This window comes from Pempheris klunzingeri, chromosome 10 (genome assembly GCF_042242105.1).
Source record: "Pempheris klunzingeri isolate RE-2024b chromosome 10, fPemKlu1.hap1, whole genome shotgun sequence".
NCBI lineage: Eukaryota > Metazoa > Chordata > Actinopteri > Acropomatiformes > Pempheridae > Pempheris > Pempheris klunzingeri.
The window spans coordinates 11229179-11242293 of NC_092021.1; the positions used below are offsets into that span (position 1 = coordinate 11229179).

Consider the following 13115-nt stretch of genomic DNA (forward strand, 5'->3'; position numbering starts at 1 on the left):
ATGCAATGTAATGGAAACTTTTCATGAAACTTGACTTTTCATGTGTAACATGTGTAACTGAAAGTTGAAACAGATGGATGAAAGACATTGTGAATTTTCAAGTATCCCTAAACCCTAAAAAACAGCTTTTTCGTGGCAAACAATTCGTTGCCATGGCAAAGGTGTTTGATGAAAAGCTTCACTATTTATTATTATTGAATTTTAAAAAGGCTGACTTCCTGTGGGTTGTACATTATGCTTATAAGAGGCTTTCTTTTAAAGTTTGGACATGATACATTAACCTACCAAATTTGGTACATACGGGTGAAACCTTAACATTGAGCGCTATCAAGCCGTTTTTCCACACCATTGTGCATTAAAAACATACATTTTCTAATGCATGTGCAATGTTCCATGAATTTTTGAGCACCTTTAGCCTTAAAAAAAAAGCCTTTTGTTTCAGAAAATATTAATTCCTTTCATGCCATAAGGACATTTACACCACTCTGTGTTCTGGCCCTAACAAGAGAGCGTCCCACGGTTGCATGGCATCGTGTAACATCGGACGCTCTCTGTCCATACTGAGTCTGTCAAATATACCCTTTTGGCATCATGTAAACAAACCACATAACTACCAGCTGTGCACTCAAGATCAGACTGGAGACGTAACGATGGGCAAGTACTGACTCATTTCCCACATGAGTACTTTTTAAACTGAAAACACAAACTTTATGTTTAGTCATTTCTTCATGACTATCATGAAATGATACAATCCAGTCAAATGCAGTAGGTTGTTATTATCAGTATCGGCTCTCTGTGATTTCCTTCCAGCGAGCTCTTTGTTTAGGTTTTTGTAGTAAATTGAGGTGAACTCCTCATTTCAACTTCACCAATCAGCTGTTCCTCATCCAATACGATGCTTTCAATGCTGGGCGTCAAAAGTTCAGCCTAAAACAGCACACCGCGCTGCGCAGTGCTGCATCGCTTGCCAGTTAGGTCAGTCCATTAAAAAACAAGGCAATCAAAGTGATTTTGTCGCTGATGCTGGCTTGCATCGCTTGCTGTTAGAACACAGTGTTTCAAAGTGTCTAGACACGCTGACCCTTAACTAGATGATGAGGTTCAAGACCCATGTTGGCATCTACATACCATGAATATTTCACTGAAGATTAAAGACAGTGGATGACTTAAAAGTTTTAAGGTTTCCTTGCACCATCAAAAATTGTTTATTATTTATTATAATTATACAGAAATCATATGTCTTCCCTTTCTTTATTTCCTAGAGTACAATCTTCCTTCTCAATCTTAAAACAGCAAGGAGGAGAGAAAGATCTTTGTTATACTGGGCTCTAACCTTTTGAATAATGAGCAGTGTGTTTGTGGAGTGCAGTGTAGATTAAAGATTGATAACTTCACATTACAGGGAAAGCTCAGTATGAATAACGTAAAACTATTTCCTCGTAAACCTCTGAAATAACCCTAATACAAAGCAATTCCCAAGATATTGTATCAAATGAAGGTACCCTAACGTGCATCGCAAAACACAAAACCAATAGCTTGTGCTGTCATTTGTTACTTTCCTGCTTCCTTCAACATAATATATATGATAAAAATGATTGATTTGCTACACCAAGAAATGCTGTGAATATACTATACAATGGTTGCATGCCATATATGTAATAGGTTGCCACAGAAGCATGATAGCAAAAGCAGTGTAAAGGAAATTGCATACACACAGCTGAAAACAGAAACTACATACACACAAGGGTTGATATACTGAAACTGATTTAATATTCCCAACTTCCTGTATGTGGCAGTGGCAAAGGTCCCGGAACAGACCTCTCCCTTTTTCTTGAGAGAGACCGTTATCTAAAGACTATTATCTAATAAAGGGAGAACACAATACTGGAAGAGAATCCACAACAAAGCCTGTAAATAAATTGTAATTCAGTTTTTAATATTGCTTTGTCAATGATGTGAACACCAGAAATGAAATTCATTTCACCTATTGGGGAGTCAACAGCCTAACAGCTGATATTGTTATTGCTAAATGCAAACCAAGTTTCCTGAAAATCTGTTCAGAAGTAAGGACGTCTGCGTCTTTCAATACAGTTTACTAGCAGATCTTGACACCCCTAATATGGTGGCCATGCAGACACACATCACATTTACATTTCTATATCTATGATAGATACTACCGCACAGAGCCACTAGCATGGCTGTAGACTTTTAGTCATGTGGTTTGGTTGACCAGATATTGCAAGGGCACTCTTAAATGTTTAATGTTAGTTAATTGTATCTATAAATCAACCCCAAGGGATGTATGTGTAATTATATGCATATGATCACAGATAAGTCCTGCTTTTTCCATAACAAGTTGGGTCGTTCATTACATTAATTATCATGAGTCAGTGCGTTATTTAATAACTATTAAGAAAGCCTGAAATCCACTTCTGAATCTGGGTGTCTTTAGGGTTGATAGCAATCTTGATGTGTGGCCACAACGTTTGGAGAAGAGGAAGAAAGCCAAAATGAGACATGTCCAAAGTACCGAACAAGATTGCCACTTGTCCTCCCCTTATTTACTTTGTGCAGGTGAACATGCAAATGCATTACTAAACCCATCCAAGAGCAGCAGCTGATAGCTCACGCACATCATTTACATGTCATTACAGAAGCCAGGCAGCCAGAGCAGAACAGATGAAAGCCCTACAGCTGTATTCTCTCATATGTGAGCTCCGTGTTAACAGAGTGTGAAGGCAGCAGGAACAAAAAGGTGTAAATAAACATATAACGCCACCTAACCTCCTAACAACCTGTACAGAGCCAAGCTGACAGGCATGCACGAAGATGCACTTGAAGACAGCGCCATAAATGAATTACGTACTATTTTATATGCTTATGTAATAGGGCTGTAAAATCAGAAAGGGCCCGTAACAGTTTTTACCAACACCATGTTTTGCATGAAGCAATATACTGCCTTGTAAAGTTTGGCCGACAATTGTCTTTCCTGTTCATGCGCTGTCTGTCAACAAAATGCTGAGGATGAAGTGTGTGGGTATTTTCACCATCATACTTTACAGTCCCACACAAGATTTGGTGAAATGGGCCATGCTGCTGTAAAATGTGTTGTCATGAGCTGCTGTGTTTTAGGGCATAAATACTTTTGTGGGAGCCGCATTCATCTCCCCATTTTCTCATGTCATTAATTGCATTTTATGTTTTGAAGGAAATGACACAGTGTACTGGACAGACATGGGCTTGAACAGAATATCTCGGGCCAAACGTGATCAGACCTGGAGGGAGGACATCATTACTACTGGCATCAGCCGGGTGGAGGGCATCGCTGTTGACTGGATTGCCGGTTAGTATTGTGACTCCCTGGGCCCTGGACTGAAGTACTGTAGGCTGTCAATTGGTGGAAATTCTAACTTTATATTCATTACCACTGCTTAAGGCATTTAGTGTACTCGATTTCATTTAAATTGCTTAAGAAATTAAGCGTTGTTGACAGAGTTGTGTATCTTCCATGTAAAATCATTCACAGGGCAAATGCCTGTGCGTGATTAATTTTAGTAAATGTTCATGATGGGAGCTTCTGATGTATCTTGTGCTTGTGAGGAGCAATAAACCTCTGCTGTACTTACCCACCTGGTTTCTCTACACAGGAAACCTGTATTGGACAGATCATGGTTTCAATCTAATAGAAATCTCACGCTTGAATGGTGCATACCGCTCTGTGGTCATATCGGAAGGACTTGATCAGCCCAGGGCCATTGCTGTACATCCACAGAAGGGGTAGGCCATGTCTTTTTTGAGTTTTTACTATTTTAGTGCACAATTTGCTTTAATCTGTAGCACACATAGTAATGGTGGAGTAGTGATTTCAAACAGCATTCACTGAAGACAGAAGCCATGTTTACATTTGCCTTTAGAAACTCTTAAGATGCATAGCAAGCAAATACGTTTTGTCAAACTGTGAAATCAGACCAGGTTTTGCCTGAGACAGTTGTTATTGATGACTCTTTGATGGTAAACTGACTGGTCATGCTGAGTTGAGAGTTTCCTGAATGAAGTCCCGCTGACATATTGGCCGACCAACGTTATTGACCTATATATTACATATATATTAGATCCAATGTATTGAGATGCAAATAAAGAGACTCTGCTTTTTAAAAAGATCGATTAAGGGAGATCATTGCCAAAAAAAAATGGGCAAGTAAATCAGGTATTTCTTCATTGTATTACATCTATTTCATGAACACAACTTATTGCAGAAATCAGTGTGTTTGTGTGATGCTACTATGCTCGCCAGGTATCTCTTCTGGACTGAATGGAGCCAGAACCCCTGTATCGGCCGCTCCCGCCTCGACGGTTCAGACCAGGTTACTTTGGTCAACTCAGGCATCATGTGGCCCAATGGAATTTCCATAGACTATGAGGTATAGTTGCACACAGATGCGCAAACACTGTCACCAACCTTTACCACCTCTACTCCACTTCTACACGCTGTACTTCCCACCTCATCTCTTTTGTGGCTGAAATATGACTTAGGCTAAAAGGTTGGGTTTGTGATATGCATTTTGAAATTACTTTCCAGGAAAACACATTATACTGGTGCGACGCCCGCACAGATAAGATCGAGAGGATCAACCTTGAGACAGGTGAGAGTCGGGAGATTGTACTGTCTGTGGCCAATGTAGACCTGTTCTCAGTGGCTGTGTTTGGGCCTTACATCTACTGGTCTGACAGGTAATTTATTATTTTTTTAAATGCACACACACAAAACGCCTGCAATATTAACCTGACAATAACCCTTTCCTCCAAAGGCCTCATGAAAATATTAAGAACAGCAGTCCCTCATAGTGAGGGTCACCGCCTATTTTTGTAAATACTCTAGGCAGAATTCAGTGTCATCAGCAAGGGCAAATCCTTCTGCACTCTTCTGTGAAATCAGGCACACAGTTAAATTTAGTAAAGCCCTATTTCTTTTCATGGAGTAGCTTTATAGCTTTATGCATTTTATACACACGCAGTTCTTTGGAACGGTGTTGTGGGATCTCTGAAGCAACAACAGATTGAGAGGTTTTTAAATAGTTGTAAAGAAATGCTTGTTAAATCGTTTTTTTGTGCCTGTTTTGCATGTTTTTAACTTGCTTTTCATGCTTTTAACTTTAGCATGACATGAAGATTTATTGTCTCATGCTCTCACCTTTACAACTGTTAGCTTTGTTGTGTTTTTATTTTCAATAACTTAAATTGTATGTGAGGACTGGGTGGCAAATAAAACTATTATGGTCTTCATCTGACTTTGACAACAGTCTCCCTCAATGAAAAGTCAGAATACGGTATTCTTTCTTCTCTGAAACCTAAACCACTCAGTTTGCTCCCCATCTCTCCTGGTGTACTTCAGGGCTCACTCCAATGGTTCAATCCGACGTGGCTTTAAGACTGATGCCAGTGAGGCTATAACCATGAGAAGTGGTCTGGGGGTCAATTTGAAGGATGTGACAGTCTTCAATAGAGGCAGAGAAAAAGGTAGTGGTTTCAACTTTATAGCCTTATGCATTCACACAATGACTTTTACAACTGAAGTCTTTATCTATACTTAGGTTAAACAGCTTTTAGAAGTCTATTTCTCAAATACTATGTGGCTGCTACACTGCACCTGTGATTTCCATCTGTGATGTAAGGTCATGGACAATTCAAACATGTTTGCAAAAGGGCAGAAACTGAGGCAACCAGTAATTGTGTGTTGGGTTTTGAAGGCACAAACCCCTGTGCCAGGAGTAATGGAGGCTGCCAGCAGCTGTGCTTCCACCTGGGTAGTGGTCGGCGGACTTGCTCCTGCGCCCATGGCCGTTTGGCAGAGGATGGTTTTGAGTGTGAGCGCTACGACGGTTATCTACTCTATTCCGAGAGGACCATTTTGAAAAGCATCCACCTTTCAGATGAGAATGACCTCAACTCACCTGTTCAGCCATTTGAAAATCCTGCTTTTTTCAAGAATGTCATCGCCCTGGCCTTTGACTACAGGCAGAAGACAGCTGGGACCAACCGCATCTTTTTCAGTGATGTCCATTTTGGAAACATCCAGATGATTAACGATGACTGGACAGGAAGATCTGTTATCGCGGAAAGTAAGTCTATTTCACATTCCCTCAGTGTTCTCACATTATTCATATGTTGTTATGTAAAAGCCTGCCAACATCCCCACACTTCTACACACTACTTATGCTAATTTCAAGAGCTTCACACTTGTATTACAGTATTACAGGAGTCATGGTGGCAAGGCTTCACCGTATTGTGTCCCTGTTGAGCTCGAGTATGGAATGGCACAATGTGACCTAGGAGTAGTTGTTATTTTTCAGCCGAGTTGTCATTTGTCCCTCATGCATTTCATAGAAAAGGTTCAATTTCAATGCTTCAATTTTAATCAATACAGCTGTCTACCACCTAAGGACTCACACTTCCCTTTCACTTTACACATACAACAACTGATATAACTGAAAAATATTTTTACACTCCTGTTTTCCTTTGATTTATGTGAAACTGCATAGATTGTGTATTGGGATGTTATCGCGCCCAACATGAGTCAATGGTGCATAGTGGCACTATGGCTGAGTGTCTCCAGCTTAGACACTGACCGGAGACTACAGCAGCTGCTGCTGTTGTAACATGTTGCTCTCATTACCTGGATTGTGTAGATAAGGTGCTATTTCTATTTCCGTTTCAATCATGTGGGACAGCCTTGTTAAGAACACATTAAGAACACAATACTCATATAGCATTAATAGCATGTGCGTAGGTAGCCTAGCATTAATTGCATTAACTTGACATACCCATTTCCTCCTCCACTCCATTACCACCATTAGTCCCCTGAAAAGACCATTTAATACTAAATTAGTAGGGTATAATACCAATGTTTGAAAGCTTTCCGCTTACTGACTGTTGCAGATTGAATAATGAGACCAATGCCTCTCTGTACCTCACTCACTAAATCTCAGTCAGTCTTGTCTTGATAAACATGACTGGTGTCAGATGAACAGCAAAAGCCTGTGTTCTGCTCGGCTAGCATCCCCTGCAATTCTGTGAAGTTTCTACTGGGAGCAGAGCTCAGCACCTTCCCACCCCCTCCTCACACCAGGAGACCGGCAGAGTGTTAGTGATCTACTCCCACCCATCCCCCCAACCCATCTCCCACACCCCTGCTGAGGGAGCTTTCTGCTTATTTATTTGTCTTCTAGAAATGAACAAGCAGTATTAAGAACCATCTGTTGGGATTTGTAAGTGTCCTTCACACTTTGGCAGTTGCGAAATGCAAATGCTAAGTGGTGCAAAGAATTAATTTGAGTACAATCTAAATTTCTGAATTTATAATACATGCCCACTAACTCTATTTTTAATTGTTTCTCTGCAGCTATATTGCATACAACTATGGTATAATACCATGACTTTCCCTGTTTCCAATTTGCTTAGTTGGTGTTGAGTGAAGGCAGCATGTCCATCTGCTCCATACTCCTTTTGATGAAGCCATCACGTTAAGGCAGCTTCTAGCTCTGCACTGTATATAAAAGCAGGACTCACTTCTATTATCCTTTTAAAAGTTTCTGCAAGTATCCCGTCATTGAGGAAAGGTGAAAATGTTAATCATCCATATTTCCCTAATTAAGCTCCATGTCCCCCATTAATTACTCCCTCAACCCGCCAACAATTTGTGAGAAACTCCAAACTGCCAGACGGCTTTTATTGCAAACTATTAATTAGTGAGCGGCTGACTCAGGTACTGTCTTAAGTATTCTAGAGCAGGTTTATGGGCTTTTAGATAAGGGGATACAGCCAAATTCTCCATCATTTGCCAGATGTTCACTATTAAGACAAATTAAGGGCTGCATTGACAGATGAAATTGTGTGCAAAAAATGCAAGAGTTACAAGAAAGATGAGCTCGGACCAGTGATTGAAGGCCAAATGCTGGACACATGTTGTCTGAATAGTGAGTATGTGTGGCTCCCTTATGAAAGAATATCTCTTATTTTGTCAAACAATAAATAAATGTACTTGCAGACAGAAGAGTTACATGTGTACACACACACACATAAGCTTTTTCATGCAGGTAATCTTTCCAAAGCCCCAACAAATCCGATGCCCTTTCTGGTTGACGAGCTGTGATATCTGACACCTTAGGGTCCACTGACTTTGTATTGCATGGCTTTATTGACTTTTAACAAATGGGCTGTATCAGGGTAAGAAATACACTTAACAAATACAGTTTTCTTATTTGCAGTGGAATTTAATGCTGTTTTTGTTCAATTTTGAGGGGAATTTTGTGACTTTTCCATTGCACTCAGAAGGACAATTCATATTGGGAGTTTACCCAATTTTCTTTTTGCATGGTGTCAACATTTTTTATTGACACCATGCAAGTGCACACATTTTTTTCCCCAAAAAAACATTTTTTTCATTTTCTTCTCCCAGAACATAATGGAAACAATCCCCAGTCAGAGGCTTTCACAAATACCCTACATTGTGTTCATAGGAAGCAGTGGTTATATTCATGTGCATGAGTACCTGATAGCTCAATAATGGTGTATTACTGCAATTTTTCTGACCTTACTTCTTCAGATTGATGCTTGTGCAATATTTACACGGTGGAGGTCATTTATGGAACCGAAAAAAAGAATCTACAGTAAATAATCATGTATGAATATGGCCAGGTTTTCTGTCTGTGATTACTGAGTCCCCCTGGAAGTTCCCTACCTGTCAGTCACATTCTTGAACCAACCTTGGAGGCTGCAAAAGCCTTTTCATAGTCAGTGTGTAGGAAATTGGTTCGCAATGAAAACATATTCTGTTGCTGAGAATCTGTTGCATTAACAATTATCTGTCTGTCCAGTGAGGCATGAAGTCATTTCCCTGTCAATCACCAAGGAGACATAATCCCGTTTCTAACACAGTTGGATCCTGCCATCTGTTACATACAAAGTCAATATTTTTTTACCTAAAACTGCATCACACACTTTTACAGTTTAGTGGACCCAGACTGCAGTTGCTGATATGTATTTTTTTTTAATAGTGTAGATTTCCCTATCCAAAGGTCAAACAACAATATATAAATACGTTCATGAATTTATAGAGAAAGAACCTTGTTACTTGTTTTGTATTTACTATCAAGTTTCTGTCTGTCTCTTACTCTGCACTGCAAATATTTCTCATGTATACATTCCACACATTTTTTACTCACAAAGGATGCAGTAATGATTGTTACAGCCGTAGTTTTTTAGGTGCAACTGTAAACATCTTTCAGGCTGGCTTGTATTTTCATTGAACCTCGCTTCTCTCTGGTGTCTTAAGTAGGTTATTTTGTTAGAACTTGAGCAGAGGTCTTATCTGTCTGTTCCTTTAGATGTGGGTTCAGTGGAAGGTCTGGCCTACCATCGGGCCTGGGACACCTTGTACTGGACCAGCTCCACAACCTCCACCATCACCAGGCAAATTCTGGACCAGAAAGGAGACGGTCCTTTGAGCCGGCAGGCAGTGGTCAGTCTCTCAGAGGAAGACCATCCACATGTCTTGGCCCTGGATGAGTGTCAAAAGTCAGTAGCTCTCTAAACTCTCTCTCTCTCTCTCTCTCCTTTTTTTTCTTCCTAAGAGAAAATAAATGACGCACTTACTGCAGTTAATACAGAAGGTCGCTACCAGAGTTTTAACAAGAAAAAAGAAGAAAACAATGAACTTTTGTGAAAATCTATCCTGTTTGTATTAGTTGTAGGACAAATTTCAGTATATATTGCTAAGATATGTCCCAGGGTAGAGCACTGAAATCTACAGTTTGTTTGCTGCTCACTGTAACAAAAAAGCAGAAAAATAGACTTGTCTCCCTCTGGATCTCAGAACAACATCAGTTCAGCCTTCCCCCAGCCTAGAATCACACATGTGATAAAAAGGTTTTTTTTGTAGTAATATTGTAGATTGTGTTTTGATGAGTATTTTTACACTTCAGGTGTAAGTATGCTGATCACTTCTGAGCTGCACCCACAGCTTCATGATTACCAGCTTTAACAGTTACATTTGTGTGCCATTAAAAAAAAAAAAATCTGCTTAAAGGAAAGGTGTTTTCTATTTTTCACAAAAATAACACTTCAGTATTCCTGTCACATCTAGTTCAGATTTGTCACTCGCATATTCATGACTATAAAAATGTTACTGTGAACAGTCTGAAAAGAGTGACTACCTTGCTCATCCTGTTGTACTAACTAAATTAATTTCTTGACCTCGGACTATATCCTTGGTCGGCAGTTTGGCACCATATCCATTCCACTCCAGAAACACTGTCTGATAATTAGAATTCAAACTCAAGTGGCTAATTTGCAGGCCCTGGAAGTGACTTCTGACTGGGTCCTTATTATCACGCTAGATTGGACTTCCATGACTTCATCATAGTGTGAAGTGAAAGCCCAGGAGCTGAAAAAGTTTAATATACAATTTGGAATATATCCACTTCTTTTTTTCTGTGGTTTGTCTCTGATTTGAAATGTGCACCAACCATTTTGCAAATCCGGATAAATCCAAGATATGCACCTTTCATTTATTTACTCCATTTCTATATTTTTTTCATATTCTCAGAAGTCTTGAATATGAATGAATGACCTCTATCTCACAACCTATGTCGCTAATCTGTTCTGTAATTAAATTGAAACTGAGCTACACTTACTGATGAGCTCCTTATGGGCAAAAAGCCAATAACAGGCCATGGACATCTTAGCAACTACAAAATTTAGGGAAGACAAAAAAAATCCAGTTCATTAGTGTTTGTTTTGTCTGCATAGCAGAGATTTCCCAGGTTGACATATGAGTATAGCAGCTTTTATAAAAAGCCATCATTGTTGCTCGTTGATTCAATTTCACAATGTTCTTCCTGAGGTGTTGTGAATTCATGAAAGTACTGAGGTGAAGTAGTGCTTCTTTTGCAAAGGAAAAAAAAATGAAGTGGAAGATTAGTCCTCTCATTAGTAATTATTGTTTCATTTGTTTGATGTTTGATTTGTCCTCTTTAGCCTGATGTTTTGGACCAACTGGAATGAGCAGAGACCCAGCATCATGAGAAGCACCTTAAGTGGCAAGAACATGAGAATTATAATCAGTTCTGACATCCTGACGCCTAATGGACTGACTATTGACCACAAAGCAGAGAAGCTCTACTTTTCTGATGGAAGCCTTGGCAAAATTGAGAGATGTGACTACGATGGTTCCAGCAGATATGTGAGTTTAAAAATAAATACAGGATATTAATTGTGGTTGCCCAATTTTAACCAATGGATTTATTTCCTTCTACAGTTTACTTTTCACAGTCACATTTTAATTTCTGTCAGTATATAAGGTATGTACTCTGTTTTAATTAAAGGCCCACAGTTTTCTATTGTACCCTTTAAAATTCCCATGAATCATAGAATGTTTTTTTATAAAAGAGATCCATTGCTTTACTAGTTAGAATCAATTTTCACATTTGCCTCAGTGGTGGAGATGTTTCAGTACAAAGCATCTGAGAAACAAAGCACATATTCAGGGGCAGAATGTCACATTCATCTTCCCTTTTATCCTGAAGTGAAACTTTTTTTTGCCTTTCATTTAATCCCCCAACCCTATTGAGTTTGTGGAACATGATCCTTTGTACAGCGAATATGATCTGAAATACCTCTCGGTGTTCTTTCTGATATTTCATCTCTGAGGCTACAGATGGTTTCCTTAATCACAGAAGTCATTTGCTGTTAAAGTAAAGAAGCACAGTGAGGGGAGTTCTTATTTTCCCCATAAAAAGTTGCATGCATAATGTATAACACCCCAACTGGAAACACAGTATATCTTCTGTATCCCCCGTGTGCACAAGATTACAGTACAAGATGGCCTTTTTTGCTATGGATTTCAGTTTTTGCTTGATGTAACCTCTGGAGCACGGCACCGTGGCCCATCTCAATTAGTTCCCCATATGTTTGCAGAGCTGGGTCACAAGGCTTAGAAAGTCTTCACCTTTGGGTCCCCACCTGCCCTTGCTGCAGTGTAGTCCTGCTAATGAAGGCTTTGCAGTGAGACCGCTCAGGGTGCAGTTTCTCTACTCCAATTAAAATGTGTAAATTAAACAGAGATAGCTGATTGTCAACTTCAGCACTTACTCTGTGACGGTGAAAATCTTAAGCTCATCCATTACATACAAAAAGCTTACTGTGTAGACGGAAGTTTAAGGCTCCTTGTCACATCAGTGTGTTCTATTCTATTTCTTTTGACTCTGATTTGATGTGTTTAAGTTGCAAGTTTAAAATGCAAAATATTTCATTTTGAGTCATTATAGAACACCAGCTTTGTATTGAGTCTTCTAAATGTTGATTTGGATGGGAGTGGAATGTCCTCCAGGGACTCGCTACCCCTCCGTCCTGCAGCAGTGCCATTACATGCTGACAGTGTGGTTGGTCACAGAGAGGAACAAGAGCATCACTGACTCTCCCGTGCCATTTTGAGAGTAGAGACCCATGTTGTTAATGGAGGCAGTGTTTCACAAAGGGCAGCAGAGTGCATGATAAGGGAGGATGTCAGCATGTTTAGCAGGGAAAAGATGTACTTTTTATTATGAAGAAAGGGAATATAAATTGATAGCTGTCTGGGAATGGTTACTGTCGTTTGTTAAACCATGAGAGAATGATAAGAATGTGTAAAATATGTTCACATTTACCTAAAACACGAGGTTGGCACAAAAGTAATTTGTTGCTGGCTGTAAAGCTAATGTCCCCTCAAATCTAATTTCCTATCAATATGTCCCATCCTACCCCATCTGGCATTCTGTCTTTCTCTCTTTTCTCTTCCTCTCTCTATCTCTGCCTCTCACTCACCTGATAGCCAGTTGTTTCTTCCACACGCTGGGCTACTTTAATCAACACCTGTCCTATTAATCCCAGTATGGCACAGGGCTAATGTGATGCTGCTTAAAAGCCTGTCCCACTTAATGGCTGAGACTATAGAGCTGCTGGAGGCCCTGATCTAGCTTCCCCTCTGCACAAGCCTGGGGAGTCCCACAAGGAGGCATCTGATGAATTCTTGCCTCTCTGCCAATGACACTGTCATTTACTCCCCAACATCTGGGTTAAGC

At 39.8% G+C, this 13115-nt stretch overlaps 1 protein-coding gene across 1 annotated transcript in view; it reads left to right on the forward strand.

Annotated features, from left to right (window-relative positions):
- The window catches only part of lrp1bb (low density lipoprotein receptor-related protein 1Bb), a 226081-nt gene that overhangs the window by 151520 nt on the left and 61446 nt on the right, over positions 1–13115 (forward strand). The window contains exons 36-43 of the mRNA XM_070837556.1: positions 3209–3343; positions 3648–3777; positions 4295–4421; positions 4580–4731; positions 5393–5517; positions 5748–6119; positions 9384–9573; positions 11035–11239. Of these exons, the coding sequence (XP_070693657.1) occupies positions 3209–3343; positions 3648–3777; positions 4295–4421; positions 4580–4731; positions 5393–5517; positions 5748–6119; positions 9384–9573; positions 11035–11239 (1436 nt within the window). The remainder of the gene's footprint in view (positions 1–3208; positions 3344–3647; positions 3778–4294; positions 4422–4579; positions 4732–5392; positions 5518–5747; positions 6120–9383; positions 9574–11034; positions 11240–13115) is intronic.